The 22,644-nt window shown below is 34.9% G+C and overlaps 1 protein-coding gene across 1 annotated transcript; it reads left to right on the forward strand.

The window, feature by feature from the left end:
- The first annotated feature begins 713 nt into the window (after positions 1 to 713).
- On the forward strand, positions 714 to 17,521 carry LOC125815838 (CAAX prenyl protease 1 homolog). Its single transcript, XM_049495395.1, has 14 exons — positions 714 to 832; positions 1,835 to 1,982; positions 2,108 to 2,192; positions 2,278 to 2,373; positions 4,013 to 4,078; positions 4,191 to 4,289; positions 4,522 to 4,635; positions 4,732 to 4,842; positions 12,096 to 12,158; positions 13,020 to 13,112; positions 15,858 to 15,971; positions 16,785 to 16,856; positions 17,037 to 17,102; positions 17,279 to 17,521. The coding sequence occupies exons 1-14, from the start codon at positions 802 to 804 to the stop codon at positions 17,393 to 17,395; spliced, it is 1,275 nt and encodes a 424-aa protein (XP_049351352.1). The 5' UTR covers positions 714 to 801; the 3' UTR covers positions 17,396 to 17,521.
- The last annotated feature ends 5,123 nt before the right edge of the window (positions 17,522 to 22,644 follow it).

Raw genomic sequence — 22,644 nt, forward strand, 5'->3', positions numbered from 1 at the left:
CAAACTAAAAAATCAGTTGTTAAATGTCAATTTCCAGCTTCAATTGCAATATGCAAGCAATTTTTAGTAATATTCAGTTAAATCTCTTCAATTTTTTGCACTTTGAAAACCCAACAAAAGTTAGAAATTTCTCTCCAACAAGTTTTCAAATGAGTTGCTATTTTCGAGTTTCAACACAAAAAGAATGTCTTCAAGAGTTCTTCAACATCTTTTAACCATGAGAATTAAATTTTCAGCCTCAGATTCGATGACATCAAAACCCAAACAATGAACTCGATCATTCAACACACAACTACTATCTCAAACGAACTTCAGTGCACTTCGATATTGAAATTTCAAAATCCGAACAATAACTTGAGCAAGAACAATGAAATAACTATTTTTGATAAAAAACAATAATATTAAAAAACGGTGATAGAGACGAACAAAAGAACAATATAATTGAGAGGAATGAATTTTTGTCATGTTGGACTGCATAGGTGGACTGTCATGTCAACACATATGACAAATATAACGTTTAAGGGTATTTGTGGTCTAAAATTTAGACGATAAGGATAGTTTTGATTCCAAACATAAATAAATGATATATATAAGCTATTTCGAATAGTTCGAGTATAATTAATTAACAACCTCTCTTCTTTCATTTTCCCAAATCACATGGTAGGATATATCCGACCCATTGAATCAAGTCGGTGACCCATAAATCTGACCCGACCCATTAAACCGTTCTTCATAAATCACCCAAACGAAACGCTTCTGCATCACTGTACCCTTCGCTTTTCTCTCACCAGTGAGTTCGCCATGGCATTTCCTTACTTGGAAGCAGTTGTTGGTACGCCTTCGTTAGTCTCTCTTCTTTCTAGGTCAAATGTTTTAGGTTCTTGATCAAACATTTGTGGATTGAATCTCTAAATCTTGAATTAAATTACTCGGGGTTTTTCTGTTGTTTGTTTTAGAAAGAAACAAACGTGTATGTTTTTTGGGTATCTTTAACTTAATCGGAATCTGTGAAAGTCTTGACGTGTTTTATGCATTAGTTGGGTCCGTTGATTTTTTCTTGGTCTGGAAGTTCAAAGTCTTGGGGTTCTTGATTAAGTTTTCGTAGAATCTCTTTTGAATGTGTTCCTTTTCCATTTTGAGGATAATCAATTAGCTATTATGATTCTTCATGTTTTAGTAAAGAACTTCCTACTGTGTGTGTTCTTGATTAAATAGTTTCAGTATCGACAGTACCATATCTTTTTAGGAGTCTTGGCATTCTCTATTTTGTAATTTTTGTTTTATTTTCTTGCTCTTGTAATTTATTGTTTGCACTTCTTATTTTGTTTTCTTGTACTTTTTTTTTTGTTTTGTTTGTGTAATGTTGACCTATGATCAATTTTAATGGAGAAACATGGTCATTGAGGATTCATATAGTCGGCCCAACTTGTTTGGATTTTTGCACTGGGGCATTGTTGTTGTTGAAAAGCTTTTATTGAAACACCAAAGTTATTGAATAGCCAACGGCAATATATTAGATTGCATTAGAGTTCTGTTGAATTTGTCGATGACTGAATTAGTTTTTTTGTTAAGTGTTAGCTGAGAAACTAAATTAGAATTTAATTTATTAAGGTCTGGTTTGGTTCAGTTCAGTTTTTGAGATGTGTTGTGTCATCTAATGTTTCACCTCTGTAAATCGTTTGTTTTTTTGTGCCACTTGGTTGTTAATTGGCTGTTTGCTCCAGATTTTATCTTGGACTTGACTTGATTTTTTTAGTGCCTTCTTTACCTACTGTAGTATAAACCTCCCTTTTTATTGCGCTTTTGGCTTTAAGTTTGCTCTTGAATCTTTCAGGTTTCATGATATTAATGTATATATTTGAGTCATACCTTGATGTACGGCAACATGCTGCTCATAAATTGCCAACACTTCCCAAACCTTTGGTGGGAGTTATCAGCCAGGAAAAATTTGAGAAGTCCCGTGCTTATAGTCTAGACAAAAGGTTTCTCTCCTACTTGTTTTGTCACTTGTTTTCTTTTGTTCATGGGACACAATCTTACTCTTATCTGCTCTTGTTCTATTTGGTTCGGTTTTCGTTTTAACTTTTTGGTCTTTATTTTGTTTCAGTTACTTCCATTTTATCCACGAGTTTGTTACCATACTTATGGACTCTTCCATCTTGTACTTCCGGATATTGCCCTGGTTTTGGAAGGTGAATGGTTCAAGCTTTTATCTTTAGAATGTTCTCTCTTGCCACTCTGGAAATTCAATTGACTCTGTGTTTTATTTTCTGGCAGAGATCGGGAGAGTTTCTGGTATTCCTTGGTCTCAATGCAGAGAATGAAATATTTCACACACTCTCATTTTTAGCAGGAGTTATGGTTTGGTCACAGGTGCATATGGATATCTTTTTGGTTTCTTGTTCATAATGGTTGACATTTCTTGGAGTTTTTTGCCATTAAATAGTGTAGCGTTGTGTTAAAATTTATATTTAATGCACAAATCCTCAGATTCACTCCCCTTTGAGTTAGAGAAGTTCTAACTTCCCTTAATGCTTCGGGTACTTTGTTGTCTGTGTAATTCCAGACTAGAGTAGTTACCACTTTATGAATTTGACCAAGTCGCTCATAGTTTCTAGTCTTGGAACTTGGAAGTATAGTGTTTCTACTTAATTTTGTTGTTAACTGCTGGTCCTTGTAAGCCGAGCTTGCATAAAAAATTTGAACTGTGAAATGTAAATGAAATTATGCCTCTATTATGGTTATCCTATGTAACATGAATGCTAGCTGACAAGGTAAAGGTTGATGATTCGTGATCTGCGTTTGATTATGTAATAACTCCTTTTTTACTTATTTGAGGGGTTTTGCGTTAGTTCTTGTCAGGAAACTTGTCTGTTTCTTGTTTAGTAAGACAGTTTGCTATAGCGACATATGAACCGGTCCAACCAGCAACCAGAGCTGTCAGCATTATATGAACAGAGAGCAACCTAAAAACCACTAATTTTGGTTTTGGATCTTACAAATCATTCATGCAGGAGATCCGGACTCATTTTTTTCTGATCATTTGAGAAAAAAGATTCATTCTCTTCATAAAAAATAGGAGGTATAATAAAAAAGGATTTCTCTTTCAATTCATTTGTGCCCTCATTCAGAAATTGTTTTTGATCCAATCCGCAGGAATCAATAGAAAAGGCAAATCCCTGCTAAAGTTCTTGGTGAATAATTGTTGCTTAAGCTTTCATGCATAAAGGCTTCCTATATATCCTAATGAGTTCTCTGTATAGCGTTCTTTGAACTCAAGCAATGTAGTTTGGTTCACATTGGCTGAATGAACTGTAAACGATATGTGCAGTCCTGGTCTTCCTTTTTTTTTTGTTGGATCAAAGATAGCTCCAGATCTAATTTAATTATCTTCTTTATCATCTCTTATTGTGGTGCTCTGTATGAAGAATCATGCTCAAGTAAAGGCGTCGACCTGAATTTTAGAATTCTCATGCAAATATGGTTTCAGTACACCTATGTTTTGTTTTGGCTCTTTGATATAATACACAGTTACCAATTTCAAAAAAAGGTGTCGATCTGTTTGCTGAACTCCTAGGGTGAATATTTTATAACTTGGTGCTTTTGGTCCTGGTTCACTTAATGTCTGACCTGACATCTTATTCATGCTTTGTACTGCAATGACCTGCAACTTTGATTGGTAGTTTTACGTTTTTGATTTTTCAGAGATCAATGCATCTTTTTATAAGTTCCCAGTTCGTAAACAATTGCGAAATACTTCTATTTGCCTAGAGATTACTTTCTTGTGGTGAGCTTGCTATTGGTTCCTCTTCTGAAATGATACAATTAACAGGTAGAAACGTATCTCGAGAAACATGTTGTTTACTGCAGCTACTGTATTTGATGTTTACTGATTAGTATAGTGATATCCTGGACCAATGATGTCTTTAAGTATTCTGGATTGCCTCAAAACATTATGTCTGTCCTAATATTTATAATCGGGTATCAAGTTAATTTTCAATTACTTGTACAGATCACCGATCTGCCATTTTCGTTGTATTCAACCTTTGTGATTGAGGCCCGCCATGGGTTCAACAAGGTATCATGGAAGTAATATCATTCTTTTTTCCATTATAAAGAGTTCCATGCATTTGTCGATTCTTGGTGGTTTAACATGTCCATTTGGAATTTGAATTGTCTTCGTGATGCAGCAAACAGTGTGGTTATACTTCAGGGACATGATAAAAGGAATTGCTTTATCTATTGTGATTGGTCCTCCCATTGTAGCTGCCATTATTGTTATAGTACAGGTACTGCCGCATGCTATGAATTAAAGGATACTTTCTGTTGCAGTTATGGTAAATTCAAGATTTAAACATGCTGTAGCCCTCACTTGTCCATCTCATTTGACATCAATCTGTTCTTGGATCTCCATTTCATTTACTTTTGATTGGGGTCTGTGGATGCTCCTTGCATGTGCATTTTAGAGGCTTGTCATATTGTGCATTCCTCTAACAGTATGAAGCAATTCTTGATTTGCAGAAAGGAGGTCCTTACTTGGCAATTTACTTATGGGGATTTATGCTGATTTTGTCTCTTGTTATGATGACTATCTACCCAGTACTAATTGCTCCACTTTTCAACAAGTTCACTCCGGTAAGTAGTACATCAACTCTCTCTTCTCCTCAAGAAGAGGAAAAACATATTTCGCGTAGCTCCAAAGTGCTGATTAGGTTTCCTTTCAATGAGTAGCTTCCACAGGGAGAGCTTAGGTTGAAGATTGAGAATCTTGCATCCTCACTCAAATTTCCCCTAAAGAAATTGTTTGTTGTTGATGGGTCCACAAGGTCAAGCCATAGCAATGTGAGTACTTTGTATATTATAGTGATATATGCGTAGTAGTTATACATGTATGTTGGTTGAATTTTACTTGTTGCAAATTCATGCTGCCTAGGTTTCATAGGTTGTGTGGTCCAAGATCCAAGCTGTTCTAGTAGAGTTTTAGATGATAATTTGGGTTTTTAAATTGGGCCAATTTTGTTCTGATTCCAGTTTGAAGACTTGTAATCCTCTTGGTAGTCTGTGATAGCTTTTTGCGGCACAGACAATCAGAGTTTAGATGGTTGTGTTAGAGTTTCTCCTCTAAGATCTTTTGCTTCAATATATTAGCTTTTACTAAAGCAGGTTTGCAATAAACATCTCTTATTTGCTATATCTTTCCTTTGTACCTTGTCATATATTTTGGAGATGAGGGTGTGTGTTCTGTTTTCTCTATGGTTTGTAAAAGGTTTAGTAAACGTATTCCACTTTCATCTTGAACTAATCGAATATGATAAACAGCTAAGGATGTACAGGAGCTAACTCAGTTCTGTCTGTAGATGTCTCTCTTATTTTCTGTTTTGAATTTAGTTTCATTGATAGAACTAGTTATCTTTCAGCTAGAAAAGAGTGTTCAATTTCATACAGCTAGTGCACTTGCAATGATAAACAATGGTTGAACAAGTTCTCATTTTCTTGCATTTGTATATAGTGAATGGTAGTGAGATGATTCAACCACGTCCTACAGAGACTATTGTACAAATTAGTTGCAAACTCATTTTGTGCTTTTTGGGAAAAAAATATATATACAAAGATTCTTTTATCAGGTTCAAAAAATACACAAAGAATTTTTCCCCTCTGCTGCCTTTTGAAGTTATTTTGCTTACGCTTTCACATTTTTGTTGGAGTTCAATATAGTTTTCTGATGCTCACTTTGATTTCATTTTCAAGTTCAATGGATACAATAATCATATACGATAGTTCTCTAGTCCTCATCCCATCTACATTAACCACATTATATTATTAGATGTGTCGTTGGCTAGGATTCTCACACAGGTGTATGTAGAAGTGTGCCTACACTTCCTGGGCATTATAGATACAAAACAACATTTACGGCTTCAAGTTCCAGCTTGTAGTGACCAACTTATTCTTACTTCATGTAGAAATCTGAGCCGCTTTATCATTTTTGAGAAAGTTAACTGGTATTATAAACATAGAAGTACACCAATAGTGAACTCCTGTAGTAATTACATCAAAAGTATAGAGGGTTTACCAAAAAGAAACTAAGCACCTATCTCCCTCATAAACTATCTAAGAATAGGGTGATGTCCCCCGGGTCCTTGGGAATAGAATGGATACACCAAAAGTAAAAGGTCGCTAAACAATTCATTTTAATGCTTTGGAAAGGGATGCTCTTGTTCTCAAAACATCTCTGATTTCTCTCACTCCATATTGTCCACCAGATGCAGGCAGGGACAATCTTCCATCTCTCCTTGTGTCCTGACTGACTTCCATCTCTATTCCAACATGCTAGGACTTCTGCAGTATTTCTAGGCATGGTCCATATGATACCTCTTCGGTTAATGAAATACTTCCATAGCTTCTCAGTCACTTTACAATGCAAAAAAAGATGATTTATTGTCTCTGTCTCAGATTCACACAAAAAACATCTGGAGCATAAGTCCTTTCCTCTTTTCATTAAGTTATCCTGAGTCAGAACAGATTGTCTTGCAACAAGCCATGTGAAGTAAGCCACCTTATGTGGTATTTTCCCTTTCCAGATCATCTTCCAAGGCCACAACTCCTTTGTTTCAGTTGAAGTGTCTAGTAATTTGTAGGCTGATTTCACCTTGAACTTGCCATCTTTCTCCAGCTTCCATGTCAATTTGTCTTCCTCACAAGTGAGGTTCTTGGCTTGTTCCAAGGTATTATAGAACTGAGTCATTCTCTCCACTTCCCAGTCATTGAGGAACCTTCTAAAAATCAGGTTCCATCCTTGTTCATTTCTGACTTCTACAATTGTAGCCATTTTCTGCTGATTGAGGATATAAATGTCTGGGAACTGCTGTCTCAAAGGTGTTTGTCCCATCCATGTATCATTCCAGAACAAAGTTTTCCTCCCATTTCCCACATTAATCACAGAGTTGTTCCAAATTCTTGGCCACTGATTTCTAATAGTTCTCCATAGACCCACACCATAAGGAGTATTGACCTCCTTAGTAGTCCATGATCCTTCCTTTCCATATCTGGCAAAGATAGTGTCCTTCCATAAGCTCTGATAATCTGTTGCTAGTCTCCAGAGCCATTTTAACAGAAGGCTCTTATTGTGGGCTTTCAAATTCTTAATTCCCAGACCTCCCTCTTTTTTGTTGGAAATAACAGCATCCCACTTGACCAAGTGAAATTTCTTGACCCCTTCCCCATTGCCTTGCCAAAGAAAATTTCTTCTGATTGTGTCCAGCCTCTGAATGATCTTCCCTGGCATAGGAAAAAGGGACATCATATAGGTTGGCATGGCATCAAGAACACTGTTGATAAGTGTGACTCTACCACCCGAGGATAAGTATTGACTTTTCCAGTTAACCAACTTCCTTTCACATTTTTCTACCACAGAGTTCCAGATGCTCAAAGATTTACTCTTTGCTCCCAAAGGCATGCCAAGATAGGTGGTGGGGAGTTCCCCTATCTTGCCACCTAAAATGTTTGCCAGGAGGCTGATCTGTGGTACTTCATTCACAGGATAAATAAAGCTCTTTCCCCAATTGATATGGAGTCCAGATATTGCTTCAAACATAATGAAAATAGCCCTTAAGTGTTTCAGTTGTTCACTTTCTGCATCACAAAATACTAATGTGTCATCAGCATATTGTAGATGGGAGATAGACACTCCCAGTGAATCCCCCTGACTCACTTTGAAGCCCCTAATTTTGTTATTAACCTGAGCAAACTTCAGCATATCACTTAGACCTCCCATAGCTAGGATGAAAAGAAAAGGAGAAAGGGGGTCTCCTTGTCTCAATCCTCTCTCAGAGGAGAAGAAGCCAGATGGTGAGCCATTGATCAGAACAGAGAACTTCGCTGTGGTCATACAAAATCTCATCCATTTTATCCAGGTGTTGCCAAACCCCATCCTCCCGAGTGTGCTCCACAAAAATTCCCAGTTCAAGTGATCATAAGCTTTCTCTATGTCTAGCTTGCAAAGAATTCCTGGGACTTTGGATATGGTTCTCACATCTACACATTCATTGGCCACTAGAATGGCATCCATAATTTGCCTACCCTTTATGAAGGCCATTTGTTGTTCATCTACTAACTTTGGCATAACCCTCTTGAGCCTTTCTGTTAGGATCTTTGAGATGATTTTGTAGAAGCTCCCAATTAGGCTATAATTGGCCTAAAATCCTTCAATTCAGATGCTCCCACTTTCTTAGGAATCAGGGCTATAAAAGTGGCATTAAAACTTTTCTCAAAATAGCCCTGATCATGGAAATTTTGGATGGCAGCTACCACTTCCTCCTTAATCACTTCCCAGCACTGTATGTAAAAGGCCATTGAGAAACCATCAGGGCCTGGTGCTTTATCCCCTGCACATGAGAACACACTGTTTTTGATTTCCTGTTCTTCAAATTGGCCTTGCAATGTAATATTATCCTCTTCATTGATCATGGATTGGAATCTAGGATTGAATTGAGGTCTCCATCCTTCTGCCTCCCTGTATAGTTCTTGGTAGAATCTAATTATTCCATCTTTGATCTCAACTGGTTCAGTAACATTAGCTCCATTTATGGTCAATTTGTCAATGTTGTTGTACCTCTTGTGACAATTAGCAATCCTATGGAAATATTTTGAGTTCCTGTCCCCTTCCTTGAGCCAAAGGGCCCTAGATCTTTGCCTCCAAGCCACTTCCTCCCTCTTTGCAATTTCCTCCAACTCCACTGTCAATACTGCTCTCAAGTAGGACTCATCTTCAGATAAAGTTCTCTGATCTTGAATCAAATCTAGGTCAGTTAGTTGGTTGAGAGTGCACTGTTTCTGTATACCAAGATTGCCATGAAGTGTTTTGCTCCATTCTTTCAGCTTGATTTTCAGTAGTTTCAACTTACAAGCTAGTATATAGTCTGGTCTTCCCACGTAAGTTACAGAATTCCACCAATCTTTAATTCTTTCATTGAAGTCTTGAGTTTTTAGCCACCAATTCTCAAACTTGAAATAAGATGTTTGTTTCTCCCAGTTACCACATTCCAACAACAATGGATTATGGTCAGATGTAACTCTAGGTAGGATTGATTGATTAATCTTCCTAAAGGAAACTTCCCATTCCTCGGAAATCAAAAATCTGTCTAGTCTTGCTGCAATATCTTGTCTGTCCCCTTTTCTCCATGTGAAACTACCACCTTCCAGTGGTAAATCTTGTAGTTCCATATCCTCGATAAAATCTGAGAAATCCTCCATCGCCTTATTCAATCTCTTGCAGTTCTTCTTTTCTGATGGGTACCTTACTACATTGAAATCCCCAGCCACCACCCAAGGTCCACTAAACAGACTCCTTACTGCCCCCAATTCTCCCCATACTTCTTCTCTTTCGTCTCTACTGTTTGGAGCATAGACACTAGATAGATGCCATTCAAAAACCTGAGTTTTCCCTGTGAACTTACATGTGATACAGTAAGCCCCTACTTCACAAACTTCACCCTCCCAGATACTGCTATCCCATAAGATAATGATGCCCCCTCTTGTTCCACGTGCCTCTAATTGTGCATATTTGACCCTCCTATTTGCCCTAATCTCTTTTACCACCCCACTTATATCTCCATTAATTTTTGATTCCTGAAAACAATACACGTCTGCCCTCCAGTTATTCATCATGTTTTTGATCAGTAGCCTCTTCCTTGGATCATTGAGGCCCCTTACATTCCATGAAACTATGTTAACTTTCATTTAAAACATCTATGAAACAACCCCCCCTACTTCTTGTACCATAGCTCACGAAGTTACTAGCTGGTTCCAAATTCTTGAGTTCTCTTGGGATCTTTTCTGTTGGAGTCGTAGGAACTATGGCTCCAGCCATCTTCTCAATTGCTTCCCTCTTGCCATCAATTTTCATGAATAGCTTCAGAGCCGCTTCTTCACATCCAATAAAGTGCACCCCAAATTCTTTGCTAAGCCTGATAATATTCTGTTGGATCCATGAAGGAATTTCGTTCTTTGTTGCTATACCAATGTCCTGCTCTTCTGAATTTAGTGGTATGATATCTTCAATTATACCTTCCCCATCTCCCTTATGTTCCAGTAACATATCGTTTCCTGTTTGTGTTTCTGTGGTTGTTCTTTCCTCTATATGGATGATCGACATAGCGTCGTCGTCCCTTATATCTGCTAGAAATTCGAAATCCTCATCTCTGTCTCCATGGAATAGATGGACTGGATCGCCTTCCCTGTCTGGTGCCGCTAAATTCTTGTAATTTGCTTGTATTTCATCGAGCAAAGGCTCTGAGGTCCAATCTGTAATATTGGCCTGCTTTTCATTTAAATTACAATCTTGTTGGGCCAGTGGGTCCAGGCCCAACTCTTTTCCTTTCAGCTGCTTAATATCACGTGCCCTGTTAATAGATTCAAAATCTTTTGTACTTCCCACGTGAAAGTTCCTGTCACCAGCTGGCAGAGGCGTGGATTTCGAAGTTTCACCCTTTTGCAATAACCATTGGTTTGAAGATTGGGTCTTCCTATCTCCTCCGATATCGCAGGCACTCTCTCCGGCGAAAAACCTTGTCGGTGTTTCGTCCCATACTTGTATGATATACTCGATACCTTCAAAAGCTATCTTCACCTCCTTCGGAATGGAATTTCCGTTGGCTTTGACGAGTATTCTTGCCCACTTTAGGTGATTGCGAAGATCTGTTTCCTCCTCTGTCTTCACCCAGCCACCGCAGAAGTCCCCCACTGCTTTAAATACATTCTGAGACCACAAATGTAAAGGTAGGCCCACTAATCTGATCCACGACTGGCTTATGGCAACCCTAGATTGAATTGCACCAATAGTCGGCGACCACCATTGCAGCCGAATTCCTTGATTCTTCCACAACCATCTTCCTCTAAGAACATGCTCGGCCGCATTTATGGACGTAAACTCGAAGAGAAAGCAGTTGTTTCCCATCTCGTAAACGTTAAGGCCGTGGGCTTGGTTCCAATTTTTGCTTGCCCATCTACGAACTTCCGACAGGGTGGCCATCTCAGATCCATTTGTTGGAAAGCTACCCACAAGGCTCTTTCCTAAGAGCTCGTTTCGAGGTTGATTGAGGCCACCATTTATGAAGATGATGTCCCCTCTCTCCTTTATGACTGCAGTATTGATCTCTCTGGACGACCATCTGCTCCTCCTCACCGTCTCTGCATATGGAATCTCTTTATCCACCATTTTGTAATTCTGATTGACTGTCTTATTAGCTTTGTAATAAATGAACTTTTCAATTTTGGTGGCCAAATCCCACCAACCAGCATTGAATGAGATTTCTGGGACTATTAATACTGCTCTGCTCTTGCCTTGAATGCTGATAATGCTTATATATCTTCCTTTGTTGTTAAAGTTCCTTGCACAGAATAAGTGTGAAACATGCTCCTGTCTTCTCCATCTTCTAACGTTGTTTCCTTTCACCTTTGACGCTTCCTTAAGGATCGAACAGATCCATTCCATCGATTTCTGGCTAAAGCTAGCTCTGCTCATCATGATCCTTCCTCTCTCAGTCCAGTCATACCACATCTCTGCTCGTGATTCATCTCTAGCTATGTCATAAGACTTGAAACCCATTGCGAAGAATATCATATCTTCATCCATTGATTAGAAGAAAAGAAAATTAGGTTAGAAGAAGAAGAAAGAAAAAAGGAAAATTATGCCGGTTTGAAAGATAGAAAGAGGAGAGAATTCCGGTGACAGAAGGTCACCGGAGGGGAATTCTGCTCTCCTAGATTAGGAGAGAGAAAGATTTTGGGGACATGTGCCTAGGAGAAAAATATCTTTTTACTTTGTATCTTGAGCCGCTTTATCATATCATATTAGATTTTGGGATATTGTAGTTTCTGGTGGCAAAAGGGATATGAAAATAGGTAATGTAAATCTCTCTGCCCACTCATTTGTTGGAGTTATGTCATGTGTGACTGAAATATTGATTGTCACAGAGGGTATAATATTGTCCTGATGTTTTCCTGTAGTTTCCTATTTGTCTCATCTCTTGTATACCTATTTATCTATTATCTTTTCTCTTAGTCCATGGGCTGATCTTGTATCTGCAACCATTTGCTAGGCATACATGTACGGATTCTTCAAGAACAAGCGCATTGTCCTCTATGATACACTCATCCAGCAGGTGTGGTGTCTATAAAACCTGTTTTTTCTTCTGGTCTTCTGCTCATTGCTATTAGTGATGAAGTTATGAACATTTAATCAACTTCTTGAAACTGTTTTGTTGGTAAAAGGTTGTTCCAATATGTTCGTGATTAGGGTGAAATAGCAACGATAAGGGTTATGAGTTTTCATGCAGATGCTCTACCTTTTTGCTATTGCATAACAATTGAACTATAACTTTTTTGGTTCCTTCTGAGAAGGTTCACCGTTATAGATATCTGTGTGATGGAAGGAGTGTCTTTGATTCTGAGAAAAATTGAAGATGGTAAAATATATTACTGTGATCATTTTACCAAAACCAATTTTATGTCGCATTCGGGTGGACTGTATGCTAATGGCTGTTAGTTCATTGAAAACAATTTCTGCTATTTCACTGCTTCAGTATTGAATGTCCTCAAGGAGATATGCTAATTTACCGAATTTGAGAGTTGTGTACTCCAGCTTAAGTTGGAGTTATATCTTGAGGGATGAATGTATACAGGTCCAGTATCATTATATGTTAGGACTCTTCATTTACATTTCTAACCAATTAAAAATGATATCTATTTCTTTGAACTGATTGGGTGTTAGAAAGATGTCTTTACCAATTACCGCACGTGTCATATGATAGTCACTCCTTATATGTGGCATCCTTGTAGCTAGACTCATGAAGATACATATACTATGATACATGTTGAAAATTTTGGCCAACACACTCTTTTTCTCCCCATTATTTCTTTCTTCTCCTTTTATTATTTTTCTGGCTTTTAAAAAATGATTCTCTTTAATTCCTTTTAGTTTGTATTTTGGGTGTCCTTTAATTTCACTTATTTATGCTCTGCAGTGCAAGAATGATGAGGAAATCGTTGCTGTTATTGCACACGAGCTTGGTCACTGGAAACTTAATCACACAATGTACTCCTTCATTGCTGTTCAGGTAGGCCAATTGATTCCTGAAGCCCATGCTTTCAGTTATTCATATTTCAAGTCTGTTAGCAGTTCTTTAGGGTGGGTAGGGTGCAGGAGGGATTCCCAGTTAATGAGGTCACTCTAGTCAATAGCAGAACCCCCGACCACCCGCCTGCTAGGTCTTACTCTTTATCGATATTTTTCTCCTTTTTTTTAAATAACCGAGAAATCCGTCCGTGACTCGCCCTTTTGACCAATCACAGCCTGACAAATCAATTTAAAGTAAGAGTTTTAGGTAGAGTATTTAAAACAACTTAAGATACACTAATAGTTAGCCCCAATAAGAAGAATGTTAGTGAGGTGATATTAGAAGGGATTTAGGGGTCGTTTGGTAGAATATATAAGAATAATGCTAAATAGAGTGTATTAGTAATGCTTGTATTAGCAATGCATGTATTAGTTATGCTTGCATTAATTATACATAGATTATTTTTATGCATTGTTTGGTTTGATGCATAAAAAAATAGTATGCATTGCATAAAAAAATTAATTTACAAAGATACCCTCCACTATTATGGTGAAAAAGATGTAAAAAGGTTTTGAGGGGTAATTGGGTCTTTAATCATGCTAATGCATACCTAGAAATCCATCGTAATAGCAATACACACCTTAATACACTATAAAGTATATAACTAATGCAAACATTAGTTATACATAGGTTGGAAAAGAGTACCAAACAAGGTACTAGACTATTAGTAATACACCAGGCTAATGCATGCATTATTTTTTCCAATACACTCTGCCAAACGACCCCTTAGTGTATAAATGCACACAATTCAAACATTTAGGTGTCTTGGCTCACTCTTGCAGGAGGATGCCACGACATAGTAAGATGTGACACATATAATTAAATATTATGAGTTCATTTCCATTTTTTTATGTAGAATGATTGAAATGGATGAATATTACTAGAGTGCTATACAAAAGTAACCCGCCTATAAATATATAAAAAGGCATTGTTTTATAGAAACTTTATAAGACCAACAATATTATATATCTAACTGTTGGGGATCCAATGCCCAATGTTAACATAGCTATGCGGTTACACTAGGTTGGACATGATACGTAGTGATCACATTTGACAGAGAATGCTAATACTAGCACACATATCATAAATGAGGAATGATCACGTTAGATAGTTTAGTCATGTCCTAGGTAAACCCCGTATGCAGCCGTTTGTAGGAGTGTTTATGTAATTTTTGAAGGTGCTAAAAGGAGCAATTAGTGAGGTAGATGTAAAATCACATGAAAGGAAGTTGTAAGAGAAGACCTACAATTGCACATAATCAATCTAGATGAGACATACGTCAAGTGTAAAATCTCATCTATGGTTACACTTATACTTGGGCGACAAAGATTTTCATTGCTGGGTTAGGAATAATGTCATGTAGGTATAACTGTGAGAGGTTGAAGATAATTTGTTAGTATAAGGGACATGATATAGCAGAATGAGTACCTTGATTTATATAGCTAACTTAATTAATCTGGGTCTACAATGTAGTTTGATTGAACTATTGGTATGCAACCCAGTTCCGTGTTTTGGGGTTTTCCTTTCCTCCTCTTGCTTATTTTGTCAGTTTTTCCTCTCTTCTCTGACTTTTGGAATCGGAATTTCTTGCTTCCTCTGTGCTCGTAATACAAGATATCTACTTGAAAGAAGCTGTACTAGTTTCTTTGTCACAATATATTTCTTTGATCAAGTTACTCCCATCATAATCCTTGATCAGTTTCCAATCATATGATTTTGAATGCATCTGCTAAATAATGATGCTTGAACCATGACATCCCTCTCCTTAATCGGCTTTCTCATCATCAAAGTTTTGAAATGCATATGCTGTAATAACTTCCATAGCATGCATATGGTGAATAATTTTATTTCTCGAAGCACTATATTTTTTTCTGAGTTCCATTGGTTCCCTTTCTAACTGGCGATTTGGTTGAAGATATGAGATTCTTAATAGCTGCTTGAATGCAGTGCTGAAGAGGGCCTCAGTAAAAAAAATTTGATTTGAACCCTCACTGTCATCTGTATTGTTTAGGGTTGTCACTGTCAACAATTCTTTCTTGATTCTCAATTTCGGATTGGGATCACTTGAGCATTTTTTCTATAGGGGCAAGTATTTTTCCACTGCCAAACAATATGAAGTCTGATCTTTTTAGTGCTAGACTTGGTTGGACAACCACTTGTACCTGGAGGAAAGTGACCTCGATATTTGGGAATCTGCCATTGCAGTGTAGTTTCAGGACTATTAACATTAGGTTTATCATATTCTGGTAAAAGGTTTTGGTCTCAGTATATGCGTTGATGGTTCCCCCTGTTTTTGAACTATTGATGGTTGACTGGGATTTGTTGGTGGAATCAAGTTGTAAGATGATGTTGCAAGTTATTGTTTATGGACTTCACTATTGTAAATCTTTTGGAAATAAAATGCTGGTAAAACTAGTTGACCTTTCCTCAATAGCATGCAACTGGACAGGCTACATTGCTTAGTTTCAGGTGCATGGCTTTCTGACTCTTGTTGCATGACATCTGAGGTTGAGATAGTATCTTGCTTCTCCTTTACCTGATTGGAATGCCTCGCGCATATATATGTACTTAACCATGTGGTGCATACATACGTACATATATGTACATGTATAATTGTTGTCCTTTTAGTCTAACTTAACTTTAGATTCATGTTCATCTTTTTCTGACAGAAGTATATCCCTGCAGATTCTCACGTTCTTGCAGTTTGGAGGATACACTCTTGTTAGGAATTCAAAGGATTTGTTTCAGAGTTTTGGCTTTGATACACAACCAGTTCTCATTGGACTCATCATATTTCAGGTAACACTGGACATCTGGTCAGGAGGTGTGGTGATTAGGAAGGTTTAACTATGATAACTCAAGTCTGAAATATTGAAATCCCATTCAAGTGGCATCTTTTAGGTCACAATTACCAATTTAGGAGCAAATTTCTATGTAGAATTAATTGAGATTTTTAAGGCACGCCTTCAAAAATTAGAAAGAAATGATCCTTTTTTTTCTTCCATTGTTTGAAATATGAATCTCCATTTTTCGTTTTCTAGCTCAGATAAAAATAATGGTCATGTTTCTGAAGAGGGAAATTTTTGAACTTATCGCGTAGATCAATGGGACTTGCATTTTCTTTTCTCCATATAACTTTTCTCCTTTCTATCATAAAAGTCAAACCAATATTCATTTTGGAAACCTCTTGTTTTACTTATATTACAAAACAGTTCATATTTTGTAATCATGTCTTAAAGTAGTTAATAGTTAAATCGAGATTTTCATTTTGAAATGTTCTTTCACGTTAAAGTCAAATCCTGACGTATTTAAGTGGAGAAGGGTAGAGGGGTGGGCCCATTATCCATCGAGTTTAGAAGGCTGTGATTCAAAGGCGGGTCACAAACGGATTTCTCGGTTAAAAAAAAAATAAAAATCAAATCCTGACGTAAATTGTGATTAGTACCTTAAGGTTCTTCTTCTATGTGATGGTCAATAATTTTGTATGCAACCAGGTTGGTCTTCACTAGTATATTGTTTGAAACACTGCAAAGAATACAAGGATCAATGTTTTTCAATTAAAAATCAATGATTTTTTTTCTAATTTATTCAATATAATGGTTATTGTTGCAGCATACTGTGATACCTCTCCAGCACCTTGTGAGCTTTGGCCTTAATCTTGTAAGCCGTGCCTTTGAGTTCCAGGTAAATTTTGGTTTAGCACTTATCTTCGATTTTGAATCATTGTTTACCCCCAAAAAGCTTTCGCTTGAACTAATGTGAAGACATTGTTTACCCCGAAAAGCTTTACTTGAACTGTAATGTGAAGACATTGTTTACCCCCTAAAAGCTTTTACTTGAACTTGATGTTTTTTCTTTCTCAAGGCTGATGCATTTGCAAAGAAACTGGGTTATGCTGCACCTCTTCGAGCTGGTCTTGTGAAACTGCAGGTCAACTTTCTCTACTTTTTCTGGAACATCTCAACTTTAATATTTGGGAACAGTTTTCATCTATCATTTTCACTATATTTTACAGAACTAGAGATTATTCGAATGTGCATGTTGTACTTTACTTTGAAGTATTTGCATGGTACTAGATGTGTATAATCTTGTCTGGTGTCTTGCAGGAAGAGAACTTGTCAGCTATGAACACAGATCCTTGGTATTCAGCCTATCATTATTCTCACCCTCCCCTCGTTGAAAGATTGGCTGCCATTGATGAATCTGATAAGAAGACGGAGTGACACATTCATGGGAGTTTCACCGTTCAATGTAGAGCTCGTTCTATACTGCACATCTGCAAGCATAGATATTATATACTTGCAACGTCATGTATGCTGATATTGTCATGTTATATTCACAATATAGGGGGCTTTAGAAGGGTGTTTGAGAGGTCGTAAGGAGAGTGGTTTTGTCATCCATGTGGTTTACATTAGTGGAAAACTTTGTCTAGGTCGAAAATTTACTCCTAACCATACTTTTGGCAAATTCTAGCTTTCTGGGAGATGTAGCCACAGCTTGAAAAAACTCAGGCGGATCACACTTGTAGCACTTGGTGCAACAGTTTACTGTGTGCAGCAGGATGATGAAAATGGTTTTTAATGAGCAAGCTACTTATATTAGTCTGATAAATATGCTAATGCAAGTTCACTAACTCTTCTAAAGGGTTCGATATTTTCGAGTATTGCTGTGGTAGGCTATGGTGATGGTCCTTAGCTTCTCACACATTCGAAACTTTTCACATTTATAGACAAATGTGGGACACTGGAAAACAAGCCTAATGAACCTAGGATGAGCATACATTATTGGTTTAATTACAGTCGTTAAGTACTTCAGCCAACTAGTTTTCAGTGAATAAAGTGTATATTTCGATCATGTTGGTAAACTAGTTAGCTGAAGTCATGGAGCTTCTTTTTATTGTTATTCTTATGGAAAGGAGCTCATTACATATCCATTGATGTTGGTACATGGCCACTATCCCAAAATTAAGCTATAATTTGATTAACTTTTTAGGTAATTAGACAATTACAACCTTATTTTAAGTACAAAGTTAGATATGCAACATCTGCACGTATCATTCTCTTGTCTTTACTAAAGTTGGATACTTAAGGAGGAAGAATGAAAGTGCTATACAATCATGTAGCTTTATGACAAACCAATAGTGATTCCAACAAAAAGGTAAAGTGTCATCATAAAGGTCAATTATTTCTTTGGAGAAAAATTCTAAAGATGGCTCATTCACAACCAAAAACTAATGATAGTCTAACCATATATAAAAAAGTTTCCCTAATTCAACATCTATCAAGTGTTTTAAGTTGACAACCATTTGGCCACATCCAAATGATAAATTACTTTAATGATCTTCAACTAAGAGGTGGGGTTGTCAAGACTATTATTATTAAGTACCTAGTTGTTGTTTTAAATGAGTTTTTACTCTGTTTTACTTGTCCACTATATGAAAAGTAATTTTTATTTTTATTTGTCCACTTTACACTTTGTTTGGATGGTTATTACGTATTGTTTCATAATATATTGTATTGTATTGTACTGTATTGAATTAAAGAATACAATGTTTGGATAGATTAATTATTTTCCGTCGTTACATAATGTCATACATCCATAATTTGAATAATAAACCTACTAGAAAGGTAGGGTACAAGATAGAGGTACTTTGAAAAGGTAGGATAAAAGATGAAATATGATAAGTAAATAATAAATAAAGAGAAATGAGAAGAAAATACCAAGTAATGACGCGATCACACCAAATTGGTCGTTACATAAAATAGGTCTTTTTGTTATTACCTAATGATGAATTTAAGTGATATGATACAATAGAATTTAAATAACAATCAAAATAAACATTGTATTTAAATTAACAATACAATATAATAGAACGGATAACAACTATCCAAACAAGGTGTTAGCATATTAAGAAAAAGACAATTTTATTTTTTTATTTTACCCTTAATATTAATTATTCATTTCTCAAATCTTTAAAGATTATACACCAATCAATATGAATATCATAGCAAAATATGTATACTTTATTTATTATTTCTTATTTCTTAATAATACACAAAATCTATTGTGGACAGGTAAAAATGAACAGAGAAAGTAAATTATTTGAGCTGTTTGATGTCAAAATCCTACTTCCTACTTGTATCCAACCGTTGGGAAGTGGGAACCAGGCAGTAGGTTTTGTATTAATAATAAATTGAGATATTTTAAAGTTATAACAATCCATGATATTAATATAAAATATCGTTTTAAACAATCATAATTTAGCATAATAAATCAAATAAATTAATGTTATTTTCTTCTAGTTATCAGTTAATATATCCAAAAAACAACTACTCATTTAAGAAAATATTTTTTTTGGTTAATGCTAAATGATCAGAAAATTTGGCCAGAAATTATATAACTTTTTTTTATTTCTCTCTCATATCCATATTAAAATCCTACTAATCTAGATTTATGCCGTGTAGGATTCATTTAAGAAATTTTGTTTTTAATGTATATAACTTTTTTTATTTTTCTCTCATATCCGCGTTGAAATCCAACTAATCTAGATTTACGCCGAATACGACTCATTTAAGAAAATATTTCCTATTAAAAAGTTTTCACACTCAAAAGTCAAAATTCAAACCCAAAAAACTATGTAACTTAAATTCAAGTAAATTAATTAAAATCTAACTAATCTAAATTTACGCTGTATATAACTCATTAAAGAAGATATTTTCTATTAAAAATATATATATTTAAAACTCAAACCCGAAAACTAAATAACTTAAACTCAAGTAAGTGATATAGGAAAAATTTTACTATGGTAGAGGCCCAACCAACAAAAGTTGGAAGAGGCTCCATCCATTTTTTGACATGTGGATCATGGGGCCCAAACCATTAGTTAAGGTTGAAAAATGAAACCAAAAGGAGAGAGAATGTAAAGTTTGAGTGGGAATTGCAAAATAATTGTGGGGTCCATGTGAAACTTTTCTTTTTATACACATCTTTACTAAAGAAACTATGAATAAGTAGAAAAATAATTACTAATTGCCTTGTAACTCTTCTTAATACACTCTATTTTAATTATCTAAAAAAAAATAAAAAAATTCCAGAAAAATATTTTTAATAATATGAGACGGAGGGACCACAAGTTTGTATAGAACCTTTTCTCAATTAATAAATGCTAACATAATGTACATTCTCACTAGTCACTACAATAAATAATTTAACTAATGAAATAATTTATATTTTGTGTTTAAATGAAACGCAACATGATAAAATTAAACCAACAATTTCATAATCCAAAACACTTCAATCCACAAATACTCTTCAATAAGTAACCAAAACGGAAAGAACATCAATGATCTTGAAAAACAATTACTTAAGTTTTGATACTATTGTCATGAAATTCAAAAACGAAAAACATCCAAAAACACCAACATAAATACATATTATTTTCGTCAATTTATACCATATTTTTATTCTTAAAAATCAAGATAGGTGAAATTTAATAAATATTTGCTTATCTACTTTTCTTACATGTTTTTAGAAATTATAAATATAAATAATATTTTAATAATTTATTCCTTGAAAGAATTTTTGCAATTTTACAAAATTTATTTATAATTATAAAAAAATTAATTGTTAGGATTAAAAAAATTACTTATATCTTGATTTTATAAACTAAAAAATAAATTTCAAACAACTATTTATTATAATAAAATAAATAATATAGAATAGAAAAATAATATTAAAATAATAAACTAAAAACTTATATAATGATCATAAATTTAAATCAAAATTCAGTACGTAAAAAAAGAAAAGCATAAACTAATTAGTTCAATTGGTTGATTACATGAATTTTCACTAATATTTTTTTTTAATTTCACTATCCTCAATTTTCTTGAATTCATCCAAAAATAAGTAAATTTAATTTTTTCGACATATTACTTTAATTTCCCCTCAAATAAATAGTAATAGAGATATAAAATATATAATAGATACCGTGTGTGAGTTTCAAAGTTTCTTTATTAAAACAAAAAATAAAAAATAAAATTTACACTAAGAATTAACAAGCAAAAAGGAAAATGCAAGTAAGAAAGAAAAAATAAAAATAAAGATTAAAATTAGAAAAGAAAAAGTAGGGAAATAAGTACATATGGGTCCCACATTTTATAAAAGAAACCAAAGGAAAAAAAAAAAAAGTAAAAGAAGTAAGAAAGGGAAAAAACGTTAAAAGGAAGAGAGAGAAAGAGGAGTGTCCCCTTTTCTGAAAGTGATCCAATTGGCAAAATATAAATGGGCCTCTTACAACTCTTGTCTGCCACATCATACTTGTGCCTCGCCCAGAATAAAATTTTTCAGTGATATAGCACATAATTCAAAGAATTCCAAATTAGGACACACATGTCATTTTCCAATTATCAAGACTTTTTCTCATCATGGGCTGTCTTTATTTTGTCTCAGCAATTATAGACCCCTAAACTTTTAGATATTGTATTTGGACCCTTCTAATATTTTTTCCAAATGTGTTTTGAACTCACATTTAGTAGTAGTTTAAAAATAAATATTCATTTAAACTCAAAAGTTGAGGTTGAGATAGAGTTCTAAATTTGAAATTAAATCTATGAGCATGTTTATATCTAACTATTTTAATCAGTTTTAAAATTTATATTCAACTATTTTTTAAATAAGATAAAAATTAAAAAATAAAAACTCTCACGTCTTATTTATGATAATTTTTCTACTCGAAATTTTATTTATATAACTTCTGAATGTGGGAGGATTTTATATCTAATTGATGTCAATATGTTCATCATTATCCAATAACAATTGAAGGCCTGCATGGTTGGCCTATATGAAGAATTAGTCATTATATATAATTCAAATACTATTTGTTGGCTAGAAACTATAGTTATATATTCAATATCGTTTATATACTAATATTTAGTTGCTCCTTTCCATCTCTTTATAAATTAATAGCTATATATGTGAATATTTATCTATTATTTATGCGAGATATATAAATAATTTAATTAATTAAAATAACTAAAAACATTCTTAAGATCTTCAAAACTAATTAATTCAATACAAATATATAATCAAACATCTAACAACAAATAATTTATGCATTACAATTCTTATCATTGGAGTTTCGATTAAATTTAGATCGCGCGTTGCAGGGTTCAATCAGGGGATATTGAAGCCTTTACTAAATTTGAATCGTGCATTGCATGACTAGTTTGGGGGTGACATTATTGCTAAGGGTAAAACAACCCATCACTGCACCGCAACTCAGGTCGGTGATGCATAACATTCCTTACCTAACTTATATTTGCTTCTTCTTTTTTCCTTGAAAAGGGGTGTGGAGGAAATGACATTTTTTCAAAAAGTGAGACACTAAATTAGAAGTTTCTTAAACTTATGGGGGGTTAATATAATAATAAGAAAAAACAGACAATATTTCAAGTTGCTAGGCTGGCAGAAAAAA

This window comes from Solanum verrucosum, unplaced genomic scaffold (genome assembly GCF_900185275.1).
Source record: "Solanum verrucosum unplaced genomic scaffold, falcon-dt-bn FXZP01000261.1, whole genome shotgun sequence".
Classification (NCBI taxonomy): Eukaryota; Viridiplantae; Streptophyta; class Magnoliopsida; order Solanales; family Solanaceae; genus Solanum; species Solanum verrucosum.

Excerpts from the sequence above, each read along its gene's own strand:
- LOC125815838 (XM_049495395.1), top strand. The coding sequence starts at position 802 with ATGGCATTTCCTTACTTGGAAGCAGTTGTTG. Across the intron at positions 4,079-4,190 it reads CCCGCCATGGGTTCAACAAG|CAAACAGTGTGGTTATACTT; the intron begins GTATCATGGAAG and ends TTCGTGATGCAG. Across the intron at positions 13,113-15,857 it reads ACTCCTTCATTGCTGTTCAG|ATTCTCACGTTCTTGCAGTT; the intron begins GTAGGCCAATTG and ends ATATCCCTGCAG.